Source organism: Anabrus simplex, chromosome 2 (assembly GCF_040414725.1).
Source record: "Anabrus simplex isolate iqAnaSimp1 chromosome 2, ASM4041472v1, whole genome shotgun sequence".
NCBI classification, from domain to species: Eukaryota; Metazoa; Arthropoda; class Insecta; order Orthoptera; family Tettigoniidae; genus Anabrus; species Anabrus simplex.
The window spans coordinates 136104569-136127157 of record NC_090266.1 but is presented as its reverse complement, the minus strand read 5'-3'; the positions used below and the strand labels follow the sequence as shown (position 1 = coordinate 136127157).

The following is a 22589-nucleotide window of genomic DNA, read 5'->3' as shown; positions in this document are numbered from 1 at the left end:
AATGATGAAGACAATTACTGAAAGAGGCAAGAGCTGTATTAGAGAAACCAAGAGATGAATGTAATGTATTTGGAGATTTTGTAGCCGCAGATTGACCAGAAATTCGCTCGCAAGAAAGAAGAAAGAGGTTAAAACGCAGAATCCAGAAGGCAATTATTGCAATGGGAGATGAAGAAGATTGTAAAAATTCTCTTTCTGGTAACTCTACACCACTGGACGTTGTTTCATATTCCAACTTATCTGAAGGATCATCTAATACTTCTGAGGAGCTGCGCAATCAAGTCATTTTGCTTCCGACAGCAATTCTATCCTGAGAAACTACTTCGTGAACATTGACACTTGAACAAAAAACTTACTTTCAGGTAGTTGGTCTTCAGACACTCAAACAACACTTGGCAAACCTTGGGATTAATCCGCAAAATTGTTGTCGCAGGTATCCGAAAGAAATAGCTTAGGGATTGGTAACTGTCAGTTTGTCACCTGTTAAAGAAAGATTCCTTGTGTTCATTTTATGAATAGAACATGATACATTTCTAGGCCCAGTGATAGTCTAACTTTCATTCATTTGAAAATAAAATGTATACTTGTTTAATTTAATGGTTTATTTTATCTTACCTACCTGTAGCAGAAATTTTAGTGTCAGAGTGAGCCGCTCTGATGGTGAAATTGCTTTTCTGAGTTGTGTAACCTGCTTTTTAATTTTTGGAGTAATTAACGCTAGCAAACGCTGGAAATCGTCATTAGACATTCATAAAAAATTCACGCACTAATTCACGTCTTCAGTACTTTATTCCCTTGGCAACTTTACATGTGGTTCGGCTTCTTCTAGTTTCTGCTATACAGTTCCTCACCCATATTCTTTTCCCCTTCTTGAACTTCGCTTCTTTGTTTTTTTTTCTTAAGCAACTTCAGTACAACAGCTGCAGCGATGCATTTCCTTCGGTCAGACATGTCTTCCTCTGTCAGCACTAGCTAGAACTCTGCCTGACGGCCAGGGCCAGTTTACACAGACAGTAGTGTTCTAGCTTGAGCTACCCTAGCGATACTCTATTTCCACTCTATCGAGAGTAAATTATCCCTCTGTGTACACTCTCCAGTAGACAGACTAGCCTAGGTAGAGAGACCTCGTCTAGCTAGATATTTCTCTACAGTGTACAGGCGCCTTTATTTTTCGTGTATTTCGTGGGGAGTGTAGCAGCGTTTTTAAAACAACGCTGCTTTGAAAATTTGCCGATTGTCGCTGGAGGCAGTTTTTCACTTCTGTCACTATAGAACTGTTATGCGTTGTTTGCTTTGCTTCCCGCCGTGACATTTTCCCCCTTTGAATGCTATCGACTCCTCTTCTTTCAGTAAATATGTTGGAAGATGGTCCGCCTAGTCAATACGTATAAGGCGGACCATCTTCCAACATATTTACTGTTACTAAGTCAATACGGATCCAATCCCGACCATCATGGTCAAGATTATTAACCTCTTCTTTCCTCACACACATTAGGACTGCTGATACCGTCCCTAAACTTAAATTTGTGTAGCTATCCAGGCGATGCCTTAACATCTACAGGCTGATCGCTAGTTCGCTTGTTTTTCGCAAAGCATTGGTTCGCTGATTGGAATGTCATTTTGCCCTGTTGCCTGAACCGCTTTAATAAACAATCTTCCAGGTGTTCGTATTTTCCGCCCAGAATGCAGCTCTCGCTTATTTGTCATAACACCTAACACGTGCGCTTTCTTAAGGTAGACAGAGCAGTCCTCAATTTCTTAGCAATTTCAATTCTTTTCATGTTGTCACTTCTTCACTGTACTTACAGTGCGTAATTTTTCAGCAATCATAATCCTCATTCTCTTTCTTTCACCCATGTTCATTAGTCACGAATCTCACGATGCTAATCACAAGTTGGTCACAACTGAAGCACAGCATACCTAAGAGTATGCTGAAGAATATCTTCCAGGGCGCTCACGCTACCAAACATGCGCGTGGAGGTATGATTTCCAAGAAAAGTATGATACAAGTCATAGGTTTGTCTTTAAAATATTTCTTGCGATTTTGAAGACTGAAACCATCGTAAACATAATAACGAAGTATTTTGCCTTTGAGGACTGAAGATATAAGCGTAAAAATCGTATAAGTGAAATAACTCACCGTAATATGTATAGCATCTTGTCGGGGCCATTGAAAAAAAAAAAAAAACAATGTATAAGTGTAGAAAATGTAAGTGTGGAACGTATGAAAGAAGTTTTACTCTAGTTACATTAGTGTATGTATGTGGGTTTTTTGTTTTTAATACATATGAATAGAAACATATGTTGATATTTTTCGAAATAGCGTATTATATTTTTGCCCGAGTTTACGAGTCCCTCACCAGAGGTAATGTGAAAATGCTGCAAGAAAAGTAACTTAAAATTAGTTATGCTTGTGTATTTCTTTTGTTTTTTAACTTTAGGAATAGCAAAATGTCCCTCAGAGAAGCGAAAGAGTGATATGCAGAACGTACTTTGTACCTATCCTGATGTGTGTGGCGGAAACTTGGGTAATGAGGCAGGGAGCCGTGACTAGGATACAGGCAAGTGAAATTAAATTTCTGAGAAACAGGAGAGCAGTGACAGAATGGATAAGATGAGACATGAGAAGGATAGAGATATACACTCATGCTCAGAAATTAAGGATAATGCTGATACATGGTGAAACAACGCTATCGTAGGCGGTTTGCGGTTTTAAATCACCTCGGGGTATGACCATGTGGTGCATTTGACCTGCGATCATCGCACGGTGGCGCTGGCAGCAGTCGAAGTACACAGAGGTGTGTTGGTGCATGTCAGAGTACGGTGCAGCGAGTAAGTGTGCAGATGTTTTCAGACGTGCTAATGGTGACTGTGTGGTGAAAATGGCTCAACGAACACATATTGATGACGTTATGAGGGGTAGAATAATAGGGCGACTGGAGGCTGGTCAAACACAGCAGGTCGTAGCACGGGCCCTCCGTGTTCCATAAAGTGTGATTTCAAGGTTATGGTAACGATTCCAGCAGAGAGGAAACTTGTCCAGGCGCTACAGTACGCGACATCCGCAGTGTACAACACCACAAGGAGACCGATATCTCACCATCAGTGCCCGCAGACGGCTACGGAGTACTGCAGGTAGCCTTGCTCGGGACCTTGCCACTGCCACTGGAGCACTTGTCTCCAGACACATAGTCTTCAGACGACTGAACAGACATGGTTTTATTCGCCCGGAGAACTGCAAGGTGCATTTCACTGACCCCTGTTCACAGGAGAGCCCGTAAAGCCTGGTGTCAAGAACACAGTACGTAGTCATTGGAACAGTGGTCCCAGGTTATGTTCACGGACGAGTCCAGTTATAGTCTAAAAAGTGATTCTCGCCGGGTTCTCATCTGGCGTGAACCAGGAACCAGATACCAACCCCGTAATGTCCTTGAAAGGGACCTGTATGTAGGTAGTGGTTTGATGGTGTGGGGTGGGATTATGATTGGTGCACGTACACCCCTGCATGCCTTTTACAGAGGAACTGTAACAGGTCAGGTGTATCGGGACGTCATTTTGCACCAGTATGTCTGCCTTTTCAGGGGTGCAGTGGGTCACACCTTCCTCCTGATGGATGATAACGCACGGCCCCACCGAGATGCCATCGTGGAGGAGTACCGTGAAACAGAAGATATCCGGCTAATGGAGTAGTCTGCCTGTTCTCCAGACCTAAATCCCATCGAGCACGTCTGGGATGCTCTCGGTCGACGTATCGCTGCACGTCTTAAAACCCCTGGGACACTTCAGGAGCTCCAACAGGCACTGGTGCAAGAATAGGAGGCTATATCCCAGCTGCTGCTCGACCACCTGATCCAGAGTATGCCAACCCGTTGTGCGGCCTGTGTAGTTGTGCATGGTGATCATATCCCATACTGATGTCGGGGTGTGCGCAGGAAACAGTGGCGTTGTGTAGCACATGTGTTTTGGGACGGTTTTCTCAACTTATCACCAATACCGTGGACTTACATATATGTTTCGTTTGTGTTCACTATGTGCCTATGCTATTAGCGCCAGTTTTGTGTAGTGCCACGTTGTGTGACACCACAATATGCAATTATCCTTAATTTATGAGCATGAGTGTAGTAAAAGAAGAGCCACTGCAGAACTGGTTAGATGCGTCTAGATGTAGATGATACTAGACACATGAAGAGAACGAGAGAGGAAAGGATACCCAAGGGGGATACACGAAATGGAGATTACATTAAAACGACCAAGAGGAAGACCGAGAGACTGGTGGATAAAAGGAGTGGAGGAGTGTATACAGAGAAGAGGGGAGGACAGGGCAAGTGTGAAGGGGGAGAATTGGTGGGAAGACAAGAGATGGCGAGGCTTATGATCTAAGCAGACCAGGCCAACAGCTGGAAACTGCATATGATGATGCAGAATAGAAAAACATGTTGATACCGTAAACTGGGGTTACTTTGTGACAGTTTTGGCGATTTCTTCAGGATAATAAGAATATCATTATGTATTAAGGTTTTTCTATATTGTCGTATTCTTCCATCCTTTATTCATGTTTTGAAATAATTTTTATATGTGTATTTACATTTAATCACTTAATATTTAAAGAAGAACTTGTCACAATGTTACCCTGTTAGGTGGGGTTACTTTGTGACACAATCTTTTTAGCATTGTATTTCCATGTTTGGTGCAGATGTCACAAAGTTACCCCCATTAAGTCATTACTTAACCCGGCAACGCCGTGCGGTACCATATGGTACCAGTGCGCCTTACTTCAGATTTTCTCGTGCTGATTATTACTCGCGACGTAAATATGACAACTCCGCTTTTGATTGTCAAGGTGATACTCCCTACAATGTCTGAAATCAATATAGGGTTTTATTTTGAGTGTTTGTTTGCGAGAACAACTGCTTGGAATTTGAGATCGTGTTGAGAGGAATAAAAATGACTGCCCGTCTACGGTAAGTTGCTTTATTTTTTTTATAAATTTTCACAATACAATTTTTATCGCGTGGTTTATTATCTTGAAATATCAGTCCATGATTTGAAATAACAAGGAATTGGTCAGTATTTCTGTGTTAGCTGTTATGACACTATTTAATCTGTTGGTACCGTATGGTACCGTACGGCGCTTACCGTACCTCTCTGTTCCTTTTCTCCTCCATGGCTCTAAGGGCGATTTTAAAGAAACAATTCATACTGTAGTTGCCAATAATGATTTATATGTGTCATTAAATTGTATAATTGTGGATTTTACTAGAAAATGTCCACGTTATAACACACCTGGCGAGCGCGATATATCGTGTCCAATGATACGTGAACTTCGAGTGGTTTGAAGCTTGAAGAGGTGCTACATGTTATTGAAGAAGAGGATACTGATGCTGAAGCCATATACATTGAACCGCCGGAATGTAATGTATTATCTGATGAAGATCCGGCTGAGGAAAAGGAAGGGAGTCTCGCAGATAACCTTACTGGAGGTGAACTCCGAGCACCAGCTGAAGTAGTGCTGAGCGAGTAAATTCCGCACAGGAGTAGAGAATCCATGTCCGATAATGATTAATAGCCCGCGAAAAGAGAAAATCATCACCTCGTACACCAGCTGTCCGGATGGCGGATAACCTAGTTCCCACAACAATCCATTACCCTAGTGCTAAATGTTCCACTTTTCGAAATATGATGCTGCCCGAAATATTTTGAGTTTAATTTTAACGATGAAAATGACTTTCTTGTGCTCTGAAGCGAGCAACAATGCGCTTTTTAAATATGAAGAAGATCCTAAAGTAACCCCCCCCCCCCCCCCCCCCGAAGAAATGAAAGTATTCGTCATGACTTTACTTCTCAGTGGCTATGTGCAAGTGCCACCATCAGAACTAGGAAGGTGCAAGATATGTAACACTATATATATGGGTGGTATTTTGAAGAGAAATAAATACAGTTGTTCACGCTTCTTTTCTTTATAGAGTATCTGACACTTTGAGATTCAATGACCTACATTACTATATCGTTCCAGCAAACCAACGCCGGCGCTGCGCGTGCGCAGAATTCGAAACCTGCGGCCGCAAAGAACGCGCCCAGTGTAGTGTGGGCGTCTGTGTAAACTACTTTTTGCCAGTCTGAACTAGTGAAAAGTGGGAATAGGTTAATAAAACCTGAAGTCTATAATAGTATCATTCCAATTTCCTAAAGATATGTCTCGTCTGAGCTAATATTATTTTTCGGAATTCCCAAAGGGATGTCACAAATGAACCTATAAACACCGTTTTTTCTTTAATTTATTACTAAGTAATTTGTAAGCGATATTCTGTGACAATATTAAGCATAAAATTTTATGGTATTCGAAGGAGGTAACAATTTCTACGTTTCACCCAAAAGGTATGTCAAGCGCCGTGTGGTACCATACGGTACCAGGCCCTCATTTAGAAACCATTCGTCCAATTTTTATAGAAAAATGACTTTTAAGTGATCTATAGGATGTGAATGCTGGGAATATTAAACAAAAATTTTCAAAAAGGAAAATTGAGAACTCCGGCGTTTCCGGGTTAAGTCTCTGGCTAAATATAAAAGGAGAATTTTTCATAACCATGATAATACAACACACTGTATATTTTTTAAAACCTGAGATATAACTACTTGAAATATCCGCATCATTAAAGAGTGAATAGTTTATAAACTGTTTACTTTTTGCTGTGTTTTGTGAGTTCTGGAATGTCATAGATTTCAAGTTTTCTCCTTTGTATGGTTGGACTAATTTTACACCATATTTTGTCATCTGCATACTATATTTCATCCTTGATATCCGCCCGCTTCATGGTGCTATCCATAGCACTGACAACTGCACTTTTAATATCCACCCACTTCACGGTGCTATCCATAGCACTGACAACTGCACCTTGTTTGTATACTTTTGTTACGATTCTTGGACAGTACAGTTATGCGTGTCCCAACAATCTTATCTTCGGATTCCAGGATACGATTTTCATGAATAGGAAGTTCTTCAGAGTCAGGATTAAATTCTTCTTCATGCAACAAGTTGTCTTTTGACTCAGTACAGATGTCATCGTTGTCATTTTTACTTGAATTCTCGTTTCGGGTGTCTTTAATGTTCTTTGAGGGACAGTTCCCGTCGGTGCCACTACAGCTAGGAATCTCATCTACAGTTTCAAAATCTCAAGCTGTCATACCTCTTCCAGGTGGCACATCTATACATCTCCCCTTTCCTCACCCATTATTTGTTACCTTACCCCCTTTGAGATTCAAGTGCTCAATGAAACTTACTTACAGCTTGTTTCACAGCATCACCTTCTACATCCATTGCCCTGTTATACATGTGCTTCAGCACTTCTTCCTGGCTTAGAGGGCAAATACTACATTTCCTGCATCAAGAACGTAGATTATTCAGACCATTTTTAACTATTTCTCAATTAGATCTTAACAAGAGATGGACATTCTTGCTTCAGTATAGTGGAATATCGTTTTCAGACTCCACATTACTAAAAAGGCAATTTTAGAACACTTTGGTTACTTTGTGGCAGAGTCATTGTTGTCACAAAGTTACCCCTTAAACTTCTCCTCTTTATTTTATTTTAACATTAATAACTGAAATAAAGCTCAAAGTGTCATGTGAATCATGCATTTTTATCAGGAAACATGAAATTAAGATTTCCACTTACTTTGATGTGTGTACCTCATTAACGTTTTCTGTCGCCGACAAAAGTTTCCCGCTGTTCACAAAATCACGTGCTCAGTACAATACAACAAAAGGATCTCTGTTGCCAACAATCCAACACTTAGGACATTATCATTGTACACACAGGTAGCAGCATTATTGAGAAGTGAAAACATATAGTGTTCATTGTCAGACCATCAATGCATATCCCGCGAAATATGAAATTATTATTTGGCGCGCACCTGTCACAAAGTAACCCCGGTTTACGGTATCGCTGAAATTGTATTTTATACGAGGGCCATCCGGAAAGTAGTACCCGTTAGCGCCGCATGCAGCACTGAGACGACTCGGATATCTGCTGGGCAAGGTCAGACTGCGTCAGTAGCTTGTCTGCCTGCTCTGTGCGAGGTTGCGTCACACTAGCATTGCCTGTGTTGTATCTGTGATCGTTTAAAATGTTTAAACAAATTGAGAACCCCGCCAGTTGTGAAGTGAGGGCCTTGATTAATTTTCTTAATGCACGAAACATTCCACCTTGTGATATTCATCGCCAATTAACGGAGGTGTATGGAGACAATGTGATGGACGAGTCGTCTGTTCAGCTCTGGTGTCGCAACTTCAACCTGGGGAGGGAGAATGCATACGACGAGGAGCGTTCAGGGCGACCATCTGTTATTACGGACCAACTGCTGAGCGCAGTAGGCGAATGCGTGAGGAACAATCGGCGCGTCACAATTGATGGACTCTGTGAACATTTTCCTAATGTGTCTCGAACAATTGTTCATGAAATTGTCAAAGACATCTGCATTATTAAAAAATCTGTGCAAGGTGGGTCCCTCGCATGCTTACAGAGGAGCACAAAACCAAGCGTATGGCTGCAGCAGTGACGTTTCTGGGACATTATTCCGATGGACTCTTTCCTGACTCTCATCATTACTGTGTACGAAACATGGGTTTGTTATGCATCACCTGAGGGTAAACGACAGTCAGTGGAGTGGCATCATGCTCATTCACCAACCTAACCAAAAAAATTCAAGACAGTTCTGTCCACCAGGAAACTCATGGCAACCATTTTCTGGGATCGCCGAGGTAATGCGTATTGTGAAACATTAAAGAAATTACGGCAGGCAATACAAAATCAACGCTGAGGTCTATTGTCTATAGGCGTCATTCTCCTTCATGACAATGCCAGGGCTCATGCAGCTGCGATAACACAACAACTTTTACAGCAATTCAAGTGGGAAACCTTCGACCATCCCCCGTATAGCCCGGACTAACCCCTTCGGATTTTCATCTCTTTACGGAGCTTAAAGACTTTCTGGCGGGAAAAAAGATTTGACAGCGATGAACTTAAACGAGCCGTGACTACGTATCTCAATACGCTGGCGGTGGAGGACTACCTCGCTGGAATACAAAACCTCGTCCCACGTTATGACATATACCTAAATTTGCTTGGAGATTATGTGGAGAAGTAGTGTAAAGTATGCTCTTTCCAATAAAAATGTGCATATTTGTTAATATTTACTCCTGTGTCTTTATTGCGCAAACGGGTACCACTTTCCGGGTGGCCTTCGTAATTTGCCTGATGAGTTCTCAACCATCTCTTTTGAGATTGACATTACTGATGACCACTTCTGAAGGTTGGCATCTCTGTTGTCATGATTTTCTCCTGACCTTCCTTGAATATCCTTACCCATTTAGGACTTTTCTACTAGTCAGAGTATTAGGGCCATACACTTCACAGATCTGGCGATGAATCCGTGTTGATGGCTTATTCCTTGCTGTCAAAAACTGGATAATTGACTATCTCTCATATGGTGGTCTGCTTCTTCTTGATGAGTTTAATGCAAGCTGCAAAGCAACAACACAGTACCAATGTGGCAACAAGCATGTGTTCATGAGCAGGGTATTTCGGGATCTGGTGCATATGTGCAAATACAAGGGGGGATCAAATATATACAGGATATTTAGTTTTATTTAAATTCATTGATTGAAGAACACAATGAAATTAGTTTATTTTTCCACATAGTTTCCTGCTTTGGAAATGCATTTGTCCCACCATATGGGCAGCTTTTTTATGCCCTCATCGTAAAAAGAATTGTTGTGTCACCAGCCAGCTGCGCACAAAGTCTTCCGCACTCTCATCACCTTCAAATCGTTGCCCTCCTCGGGCTTCTTTAAGCGGTCTGAACAAATGGAAATTGCAGGGCGATAAGTCTGGGCTGTAAGGAGTATGATCAAGTATAGTCAAGTGCATTTCCTGTAGCTTGGAGACATTTAGAGCTGCACTATGGAGCCGCGCATTGTCGTGGAGGAGGTTGACTTGTGAAATTGGTTGGTCTAGTCTTTTGTGGCGATATGCAACCCTCGCCTTGTTTGCTTGCAGTAGTAAGCAGCATTGATTGTACATCGCTCATGCAAACAATCAATTAGCAAAATGCCTTTCCAATATAAAACGAAAAACGGTTGCAAGAACCTTGCCAGCTGACAGTCAAGTTTTGGCTTTCACTGGTGCTGCCTCTTCTTTCCTCCACCGCTCCTTACTGGCATGTTGGGATTCAGGAGTGTATTGGTGGACCTATGTTTCGTCACAGGTGACAATCCAAGTGCACCTTCTTCCGCAAACCTTGCTGTAACCCTCTGACAGACCTCCCAGACAGCCCAACATCAGATTTTCCGTCAAAAAGCGAGGGACCCATCTGGAACACACTTTACGGAACTGTAGGTCATTTGTGATGATCGCTTGACCGCTCGCTTAACTGATTCCGACTTGTTCTGCAATTTCTGATACTCTTGCCAGTCGATCGTCGTCAATAATGTCTTTAACCACATGAATGTTTTCGTCTGTAATGCTGGTGTGAGGACTGTGATCGTGTTGCTGATTTTTCACACGTTCTCGTCCTTCTTGAACTTATTATGCCAGGCAAACACACTCGTCCTCGACACTGTTTGATCACCGAACTGTGCCGTCAATCTCTGGTAAATTTCCGCCGTTGTAACTCCTTTACGAGCAAGAAATTTTATTATTGGACGGGTGCACCTGTTCCTCCAACTTCATGAGCGTTATTGACGAAACGTCAGAAAATATCAACTAGCACGCTCTCTCCACTCCTAACAGTCCCGTCTAGGCATAGCAGAAGCGCGGGGCCTTTCTTACCAACTGTTGATGTTCAGGAACAAAAATCCTGTTTATATTTGATCGACCTTCGTATTGAATGCATGGGATTTTAAATGAGATGGAGAACCAGTCCTTAATTAAAAGGTTTTCTTTGTTGTATTCCTGAATGTGCTGTTTTTTTTCTTGGTTAATGTGAAAAAAAAGAATGGTTTGTACTTGCATGCTTCTTTGGTCTTCTCATTAGCTTGAAACTGATTAAAAAAACTATCAAGATGCTTTTATGTCATTATGCATTGGTTTTATACCATCTGATATGTAATCAGTTACTGCATTGCTCATTTCTTTGCAGCGAACATAGGTCTTGCCAGCTGGAAGCTCTTGAACCTATATGGGTCTGCTCTGTCACTGGACTCCGCGGTCTGACATTTGAGGAAGCAACGCAGTGTGAAAAACATGCGATGGAGCTGCTTAGTAACATTCAGCCTGAGGTAAGCTTCTCATAAGATTCAGATTATATTGTGAATTGGATGTGTTGGTTTATATTAGAGCACAGGTATTCAGTAGTTGAGGGACCTGCATGCTCTTTAAAACAAATATTTTCCAACACTCCAACAACATTAGAATTCATTGACAAGAGACTTACATGTCGGTAAAGCATTCTAAACCGAGCTCGATAGCTGCAGTCGCTTAATTGCGGCCAGTATCCAGTACTCGGGAGATAGTAGGTCGAACCCCACTATCGGCAGCCCCGAAAATGGTTTTCCGTGTTTCCCTTTTTCACACCAGGCAAATGCTGGGGCTGTACCTTAATTAAGGCCACGGCCGATTCCTTCCTACTCCTAGCCCTATCCTCTCCCATCGTCGCCATAAGACCTATCTGAGTCGGTGCGACGTGAAGCAACTAGCAAAAAAAAAAAAGACAAAAAAACCATTCTAATGCATTTTGACCTATCCAATTTTAACTATACAACTGCAACATAACCAAAAATTTTTAACTGGACCAACAACCCACGTACTTAAACCGAGAATGTCTCCGTAAAATTATACTAGCAGGTCTATTATTATAAAGAAGGAAAATTTCAAATATTTTAATATTACATTAAGGCATAAAGAAAAAATACAAAAATCCCATTACCCAAAAAAGGTCTGAGACGAGCTAAACACTGTAAAATCAGCAGCCAAATATAATGGAAATAATGCACAATTTATTACCAAAACAATACAATTAAGACTTCAAATTTCTACTCTTACCAGAGAAAAAAAAAACAACAAATATAAAACACCTACACTTCCTTCACATTTAATAATCCTGTAACATCTACAAGCTATTGAAATTATTAAATGGATAAATGGTGTCTAAGATAAGTATAAATAACAAGATTGGGCGCCACCTGCAAAAAAAGTTACAGGAATGATTAACTCTGTAGAGCAAGAGCAACTCCCTCTACCAAGGCGACGGTCATCAGGCTGATGAAGGTCTAGACTTTATTTATAACCTTACGTGTTGCTGTTTAACCCTGAAATTAAATTTGGGTAGCATGCCAGGTTCATCCTTACACCACTGAAAAAAGATTTACATGTTTCATTCCATGACTTTACTCCCAGAATTAAAAAAAAAATGACAAACGCCAACAATAATCATCACTTGACGAGACCCACTCGTGTTTGCCATTCACAAAAGGCAAATCTACAAACAACCTTAAAAAAAATCATCACTTGTTGAGATCAACTCGTGTTTGCCGTTTACGAAAGGCAAATATACAAACAACTAAGAACCATCAATAAAAATTTTCACTATATACATTTCATAACATACCTCCAGGTAACAGTCCCACTGCACTCCCTACTGTTACAGAAGAAAATCCTAATCTAGTAAAGAAAAGTATGACGACTTTCTCTACATACGGATGCTCCCTTCTTTACGAAGAGCATCCCTAACCTTATTTACACTCTTCATCGATGTCTCGAGTCATTCCCAATTGCCGCACGGGTTAGTGTGACGCTTCACATTTCCCCAACTGAAAAGCTGCATACTTGGCCGATGATTTCCTTTACAAAGAATTAGATCTTTGCACAACCACACATCCTCTGTACATTATCTCATAAAAGAATTATAGTACAGTTATTATACTGAGTTTGAGCAACAAATAAACACTTAGTAGTGTCTTTTACAGAATGGCCACCGGAAACTCGTTAGCATCTGTGATTATAGAGTGCTCACTCCGTAATAGATACTGAAGAATAATAGAATTACGCATAGGAAACTGCACAAAGTAGCTCCCGCGCACCGGTCCAAATGAGGAACAGAATCAGAATGACTTGCCGCACACGCGTACATACTTATATAGGCTTGCTACTTGTGGTTATAGCATCCTGAAAAGTTTACTGGTAGCAACGCCCTCACAGGCACTTCTTCATGCATCTCTCAGTCAACCTAAGCTTGCTTAAAACAAAGCCCTCGTATTGGCTATCGAGCGTCTGATGTAACATAGAACATCCACTCATGTACATCCACATTGATCAACTCCAATCTTCAGCGTATACTGCCTGCCGTACCCCAGGTTTCCAAGCCACTTTGTTGCAACACTTTCTACTGACTTCAACCATCTTTCCCGATATAGCCACTGTTTCCGGTGTTGCACAATTCTTGAGCAACCTACACTGCCATGCTGTATGCAGACTCTTACACAAATTAAAGTTACACAGATACAAAATTCCCTACTAAAACTTTTTCTTATAATATTATGTTTTTACATTATAAATGAACAAAATTACATCATTTTCATGTCTTCAATATTACGAATTATTTTACAAAAATTGTCTAACCTGAAATGTTTGGATCATACACTTGTACAGTTATAACCCCAATATCTATCAATTTGCCAACATTTTAAGAAATACAAACTGCAAATAGCATTTAAAAATTCACAATAACAATTCATCCATTTTTAAATCCAAACCAAACCCCATGGCACTTACAGCCGTTGAAGGGCCTTGGCCTCCCAAGCGACCGCTGCTCAGCCTTAAGGCCTGCAGATTACGTGGTGTCGTGTGGTCAGCTCGACAAAACCTCTCGGCCGTTATTTTTGGCTTTCTAGACTGGGGCCGCTATCTCTTCCGTCAGATAGCTCCTCAATTCTAATCATGTTGGCTGAGTGGACCTTGAACCGGCCCTCAGGTCCAGGTAAAAATTCCTGACCTGGCCAGGAATCAAACTCGGGGCCTCCGGGTAAGAGGCAAGCACGCTACCCGTACACCATGGGGCTGGCCCTATTTTTTTAACACTAACACAATAAACAAAAGTAATAAATTTGAACAATCAGGAATTTATAAACTGCAATGTCAAGACTGTAATATTTCATACGTAGGTCAAGCTTATTAATAAGGTACAAGGAACATGTGAATGCCATTAAATATAGTTGGTTTTTAGCGTTAGGTCAGCATATGGCCGTTTCAAAACATAACATTACATCCTTTAATGAAGATCTGGCTATTTTAAAGGCAGAGAAGAAGGGACAGATGCTCAACATCCTGCAAAACGTATATATTCATATCGATCTGTAGGTATGTCAATCCTAATCATAATGTCAATGAAATCGATGAGAAATCAAATATTAGGTTTGATATTATTCTTCCAATATATGTAAAACAAAAAACCGTAGGCAGGATACCAAACCCTCCTACTCATATACCCCAACCTCTCCGTCCCCCACCTGCTCCTCCCCACTAACACTCCCCCGCTAACTCAACACACGCTATATTCCTACATTTAATCAGTTAATGTTGGAGTGGGATTACACATAGACATACAGGACAACCAGGGGGTGAGTTTTGTACTGGTTCATCATGTGTGTTAGGCACTACTCGACACTAGATATTAATTTCTCTTTAACTATTGTTTTAGACATTCCCTTTAAACAGAATACATGAAGTATCATTTCAACTGGATCAAGAGGCCCATGTATTCAAACTGAAAATGTCCCTTCAGACAGTCACAACAACAGTTACAAGATCATTAATGTAAAATGAAGAATAATAAGTGTTCTTTAAAACAAATATTTTCCAACACTCCCAACAACATTAGAATACACTGACAAGAGACTTACATGTCAGTAGAACATTCTAATGCATTTCGACCAATCCAATTTGAACTATACAACTGTAACATTACCAAGAATTTTTAATTGGACCAACAACCCACATACTTAAACCCAGAATGATTGAATGAAAACTTACAACCTGTTTTCTAGTCTGTGACTGGGTCAGGGATGGAATGAAGCAGCGAGGATAGGAATTGTGCCAGCTGCTGAGGCCTGTTACACTCCTCTGGGGCAATGATTAATGACTGACAGATGAAATGAAATGATATTCGAGAGTGTTGCTGGAATGGAAGGTGACAGGGAAAACCGGAGTAACCGGACAAAGACATGTCCTGCCTCTGTTTTGTCCAGCACAAATCTCACATGGAGTGACCACGGTATCCAGCGGTGAGAGGCCGGTGCACTGCCGACTGAGCCATGGAGGCCACACTTAAACTGAGAATGTCTCCATAAAATTATAGTAGCAAGTCTGTTGTTATACCAGGTGTATGCATAAGTTTTTGCCAGATTTGTGGCAAAGAAAACACGTAATTTTCAAGGGAATTTTATTTTTTGTTCATTCAGAATATTGGCAATCGGTTTCTATGCACATCGCCCATCTTTCAGGTAAGTTATGAATACCATGCCAGAAAAACTGTTTGTCTACTGCAGCAAACCATTTGTCAAGCCATTTTCAAACTTCCTCAAAATTACTGAATTGCTGCTCTGTGATTGCGTGCCCCATTGATGCGAAGAGGTACATAGATGGCGCCAGGTCGGAGAAGTACGGCGGGTGCGGACGGATGCCCCATCCAAGCAATTTCAAGGTGTCCTTCACTGGTTTCGCCGTGTGAGACAGCGCATTGTCGTGTAACAAAGTCACTTTGCCATGTCTTGTGGCCCATTCCGGTAGTCTTTCAATCTTTGTGTGATTTAAATGAATCATTTGTTGGCGATAGTGTTATACATTAACGGTTTTGCCAGGCTTCAAGAATTCATAATAAACAATACCGCTCTGGTCCCACCAGACCTAAAGCATGTTTTTCTTGCCAGAGCGATTTGGCCTTGGCGTTGAAGGACCGGCTTCGCCAGGTGACAGCTACTATTTTCTTCGCTTCGGGTTTTCAAAATACATCCCTTTTTCGTCGCCTGTCACAATTGGATACAGAAATGATTTTCTTTCATGGCGTTGAAGCAGCATTTCACAAGTGACTTTGCGATTTTCCATTTGCCGTTTGTTCAAGTTATTTGGGACCCATTTACCAAGTTTACTGATATTCCCCATTGCTCTTAAATGTCTGCTGATTGTTTCTTGTGACACATTTAATGCTTGTGCCAATTGCTGTTGAGTTTGAGTTGTCATCATCCAGTAACTGCTGCAATTGCCAGTCTTCGCACTTTTGTGGTCTACCAGAGCGCGCACTGTCTTTCACATTGAAATCACCTCATTTAAATTGTCGAAACAATGTCTTACATGCTCTAACCGATGGGGCGTGTTCACCATATGTTTCTACCAGCAAACAATGGCTTTCCGCAGCCATTTTCTTTTGATTAAGTAAAAAAAAAAAAAAAAAAAAAAAAAAAAAAAAGCAATGTGTGACGCATATGTTCTTTTTCAGGCACAAATGTCGACATGATCACTAAACGATACAACACAGATGCTAGTGTTTTGCAGACTCAACTTGTGTGTGTTGATAGATTGTCAGACGGACAAGCTGACTTGTCAGTTTCATATACTGCTTACTGGAAACGACTTACGCATATACCTGGTAAAGAAGAAAAAATTTCAACAATCAATTCCAAATATTTTAATATTACACTAAGACATAGGCAAAATACAAAAGGTGTATAGTGAACAACATTCTAGTATATATTTACTTACCCCATTTAACTATGTTTGTCCACAAAATATGTTTTTAAGATAAAATGTACATGTATTTTATGAATATTACAAGCAACAACACACCTGATATGTTCAAAATAATCCCAAGAGAAATATTTTAAAGTGTTGTAGTAACTATGTCAATTGGAAAGTTCAGTGTTCATATATTGAACATTTTTTTAGAAAAAAACAGTGTTTTATAGATACAATATCAACCAAGCAGAATTTTAAGACGTGTTTGCTAATACAGCAAATTACATGATAGTTAATAGTTGTAGACATACTATTTGTGATATATTAGAGTAAGTTAAATGTATAAGCTTGTTATATCCACCCAAATAAGACGTATCTAGGCTGTAGATAGGCTAAATGGAACGGTCAAGACTAGTCCTGATGTATAATAAACAGTAGTTATACTATAACATACGGTATTGAACAGGTGGACCTGCACATCCTGTTGCAAGTAGTCGATCATCAATACAGACCGTAAAATGAAATTCATTTCATGTAACCCAGAATGCATTGTGAGTCGTCCATGCCAATGTGCAGCAACTTCTGCCTCATTTAAATGATATAACTGAAGCATTCATGTAATCCGTATGTTATTCTATTCTCGGATACGTGGTTCATTGCTTAATTTAAATGGATTCTCGTTGGAAAGATGTGACAGAGAGGTAAAACGTGGGAGAGGTGTGTGTTTGTACATAACAGTTTCAAGTATAAAATAGTTTACCGAATGCAGAACATCTACTCTGCAAAACCTGACCTCATATTTGTTGAAATTGAATTGTCTGGTCCGAGGATTCTTTAGGGTGTGGTGTACAAACCCCCGCGAATTTGTCACACTGCAGATTTAGAGGATGTACTGATGGATCTAGCCCCCATATATGAACATATTTTGGTACTAGGAGACTTTAACACTAACATTCTAAAATGAACCAATGAGACCATGCAACTGACCAACATTTTTAGGTCTTGCAAGATGACGATATCCTTACGACCGACTTGTCAGCCCAATACTTCCTACAGTTTACTCAATTTGATAGTAACACATAATCCCGACAAGATTATAGCAACTGGACAACTTCCTGTTCCTGAAATTTCCCGTCATGGCGCTATATATGTTGTTTATTCACTCAAAATCCGCAATTATAAACCGAAAATTTTCACTTTCAGAAAATTTAAAAACATTAAGATGGGTGCTTTCATTGAGGATGCTCTCTCCACGCCATGGACCAATGTTCAACATTTGAATGATGATGATTACTTTAGTTACCTTTTGTTTTCACTGTACAATAGCCACGCCCCACTGAAAACAGCACACTTCACTCGGCCAGCAGCTCCTTGGCTGGACCGGTAACATTTGTGAACGGATGACTCGTAGAGATAAGGCCATAAAATCTGCCTTAGGGATAGTTCAACTGTATATTTTGAGTCTTACAAAAGACTAAGGAACAAAGTAACAGAAATGATTTGTAACACTAAAATTTGCTTCGCCCACTCCCAGTTAAATACAGTACCAACGACGTGGCTAAGCTGTGGGGATAAGTTGAAGATGTAGGTTTAGGTTTAGCAGCGAACTAATCAATAGCATAGATATTGAGGACTCAGCAGCCTTTTGCGACAAGATTGAGTCTGATAGAAGAACGAAGTAAAGAACATCTGAATAAAATTCAATGCGATCAGAAACCAAATGCTGAACAACTGTTTTTTTCTCATGTCTCATCTACTCAAGTAAAGCAAGCCTTCCTGTCTTATTAGTTTGCGTGCTACTGGTTGTGATTGTATTAGTTTTAAGAAGTTGAACAATATACTGGATATTATCCTTCCTAACTTAACTCACATAATAAATACATCTTTATGAATGGCATTTTTCCTTCACAGTGGAAGCTAGCTATTATTCGCCCGATCCCAAAAATACCACATTTTCTTACGTATTTAACGCACTTTTTCTGACGAAAAACTTGTGAAAACTTTGGATGCGTAAATTATTCAAGGAATTCAGATATTTAAAACACAAACATTATGTGCAGTTCATTTACATTTAAAAGATCGTCGTTGTCTGCGGCTGTAACTCGATCCGAGTATATATAACTTCTTCCTGCATACATTGACCAGTTCAACTCAGTTTATGGATGTGTTTGCGATGACTATACAGACCAATCCTGGCATAAAACATACACCCACACAAATCACACTGAATGGATGTGGGAGTGCGGGGTTGTAATTGATAGAGTTTTCATGCTTGGCCTCTTGATGTCTGCGGCGTTGTCTTTCAAACAAGTTGACAGCGGTGAATGTAGTGTTCAGTCACAGTGGACGGTCCACAGCACATTCTTCCCATGTCTGTATATCTATACCAGTTGTCTTCATTATGTGTTTCAGCTGGTCCTTAAAACGCTTAAGGTGGGCTCCATGAGGTCTACTGCTGGAGCAAAGTTCACCATAAAGAATTTGGCGGGGAAGCCTCGTATCACCCATATGGTGAACATGGCCAAACCATCTCGGTTGATGAGCGATGATTGGTGCCTCACTGCTATTTAGCTGCACTTTTTCGAGAACTGCCGTGTTGGCCACGTAGTCCTCCCACTTAATATTAAGATGAATCTCATTTTCTGTTGGTGGAAGCGCTCAAGTTTTTTTGCTATCACAACAGTAGTGTGTCCAAGTTTCACAGCCATCTGCGTGAGCAGCACCAATTCTTTGTTTTATATCTCTGTTTGAAAGATACATCAAATACAAGGTGTCCTGGTTAAAGGTATAATAATATAAAATTTAATAACTTGAGAAGTAGTGGAGATATTTACTTGTGGTTTGTTTCTACAAGTAGGGTAACTCAAAATGTTTGTTTACATACCTAATAAACCTCGTAATGTGCACCATTAGTGGTGTGACAGACATCGAATCTGTATTCTCTCCAAGTGTTATGCAACATTGTAGGCGTAACATTTGCGATAGCTGCACGAATGCGATGACACAGATCTGGTAGATCACGAACTTCTGTCTGGTACACTTGATTCTTGACAAACCTCCACAGAAAAAAATCAAGTGGCGTAATGTCGGGGCTTCTAGGGGGCCAAGCAATTGATGGACTACCTCTCCCAATCCAGCGACCTGAGAACTCACGATTCAAGAAATCCCTCACAACTTCCGCATATTGGTATGGTGCACAGTCTTGCTGAAAGATCACATCACGAGGAAGTTGTGGCACAGCATACTGCTCCAACATGTCTAGGTAACGTGTTCCATTAACTGTAGGCTCTGCGAAGAAGAATGGGCCAATAACCCTGTCCTTCGACAATCCACATCACACATTCACTTTCAGAGAGTCCCGTTCCATCTCTGTCACTAGGTGGGGGGTTTCAGATCCCCTTATGCGGCAATTGTGCTCGTTTACTGTGCCGGAAATATGGAATGTAGCCTTGTACGAGAAACAGTCCGAGTCAAGGAATGCCTCGTTTCCATCAATTTTTGCCAGAATTTTCTCTGCAAATGCTTTCCGTAACTGCCTGTCCTGAGGTTTGATTTTCCAAAGAAGCTGCAGTTTGTTCGCCTGTAGGCGCAACCTTTTGTGGACGACATCGTGTACTGTTGAACGGGATAACTGTAACTGCCTACTTGCTTGTCGAATTGACTTACGAGGGCCCCGCTTGAAGGACTCGCAGATTAAGTCAACAGTAGCCTCTGAAACTGCGTGCTTGGCATGGTGGCCCGACATCGACAGCAAGGTCCCAGTTTCTCGAAGGCACCTGTCCCATTTCATGATTGTTACGTAAGTGGGAACATCATCAGTTGGTAACAGTCCATACTTGCGCCGAAATCTACGTTGTGCTAGTGTAACTGATTTTATCTCCGCAAGCGAGAGCACCCAGAACACCTTCTGCTGTGGAGTCCACTTGGTTACTGGCCCGCTTCTCGTGAACAATGCAGTTGTGCGCATGTGGTGCCACCGCTAGCAAACACAGAAAACATTTTGAGTTACCCTAGTTGTAGGAACAAACCGCCAAGAAATATCTCCATTATTTCTCAAGTTATTAAATTTCATATTATACCTTTAACACGTACATCTTGCATAATATGCACACAGTTAGTTGAACTCTTTTTCGCTTACTCTCATTTGGCGTAACATTCCAGTGTGGGATTTTTTTCTGTAAAGTCAAATGGGGTACATCAGGCAATTTGGACATGTGGGTTTCAAGTACCGACATTGGAAAATGTTCTTCTCATTACGAGCTGGCATTACGACCTTATGAGAAATAAACATGAATGAATAAAAGTACAATTCATGTAAGTACATAATAATAACATACAGGCCAAAAGCTAGATTTCCCCAAACTGTTCGTATCCAATCTTGTACGAGTGGTGTGTCCATGCACCCATTTTCTGGGATACGAATGTGGAAACGTCGCGGAAATTTTACTCTTGGCATTTTTTTTCATTAGAATAATTTATGGTGCAAGTTTTTTGCCATCTCCTGTTACAGAAAGCATTGCAGCACAATGTTGTTTTTCCCTTCTGGTAGTGCATACGATAACAGTCGATGTACCTTTCTTATCGATTGTTCGACGTGTGACATGCGGAAACTGACTGGCGTGTGGCGTCTGACCTGCAGTACCTATTTGCGAGTGCAAATATTCCTTCACTTTACTCAATTACATTTTGGTTGAAATCATTTGGTATTTTTTGGCATTGAAGAGAAATTCCATTCCTTTTCATAAAGTTAATCATCCAGCCTCGGCTAACCTTCAAATCTGAGACGATTCCATGTGCAGCAGCTGTTTCTCGTCCTTTAAAATACAGCGTTTCGTGAGAAACGGCATATCGAACGTTGCATAATGAAATCATATATTTAAGCAGATCATTCTTTACTTTTGGAAACTTGCCACTTTTTATAGGTGCGCGAAATGCTTTGCGAGACTTGTTGGTCGCTTTAAGTGCACTTCTCTGTTACTGCGTTGCATTCGGACACTGATACTTGCGGCCCGCTGCCCTCTGCCTGTATGTTTCGGCGTAACTGATCGCTGCAAGTTTATATAACGAAGTATGACTCGAATTTTTGTTCATTGTGGACTAACAAACAATTCTAAGATGACAGAAAACGCATGTCCCGTACCTGAAACACTTGTAATATACGTTTGTACCAGACTGGAATAGAGTGTGGCTAGTCACTTCTGCACCGATTCTCTCTCTGAACTAGTGCAGTGATATTTCTTACTGGCTGATAACAGCATGTTGCCCAGTATTTGGAATGCCTGGTTTTCCAATAGGAGGGCTGCTATCTGAGTAGTTGGCCTCTTTATTTCGAAACACATCCGGAGCTGCGTGATGGATGTTCGAAGAAGTGGGTGTGTCAAATACATAAACATATCTTTTTCCCCATTTTGGACCCAAAAATAATGGGATGCGTTAATTGTACAAGAAAATATATAATAATCCCACTTTACCTGAAGATATAAAATCTGTAAGCATATTACGTGCATAGATGAAAACGATTTATTCAATAAATATCAATCAGGATTTCGCCCTAACCACAATACTACAACAGCTGTGGTGAAAGTAATTAATGATTCTGAATGCGCTATGGATATTGGTCATCTAAACATTTTAAATACTGTTAGATCTGACTAAAGCCTTCGACTGCATGGATAAACATATACTTCCGGAAAAATTAGAATCTTTCATAATTTGAAAATTATAAATAATCCCCATTTGATAAAATCTTTTCTGTCGAATTGTAGTCAGTGTGTTTACATCGTGGAAAGAACTTCCTCATAGAAGCAGGTTGAGACAGGGACGCTGCAGGGTTTTCTCTTCTTCTCTTTTCCCTTCATATTAACGATA

General features: G+C 40.7%; 1 protein-coding gene across 2 annotated transcripts in view; it reads left to right on the top strand.

Moving 5' to 3' along the window:
- Acf (ATP-dependent chromatin assembly factor large subunit) overlaps positions 1–22589 on the top strand; it is a 711969-nt gene that overhangs the window by 42901 nt on the left and 646479 nt on the right. For both annotated transcript variants that reach the window (XR_011017808.1, XM_068226116.1), the window contains exon 2: positions 11137–11275. Coding sequence is in view for 1 of the 2 variants with exons in the window: in XM_068226116.1 (XP_068082217.1) it covers positions 11137–11275 (139 nt within the window). In the remaining variant the exon portion in view is untranslated. The remainder of the gene's footprint in view (positions 1–11136; positions 11276–22589) is intronic.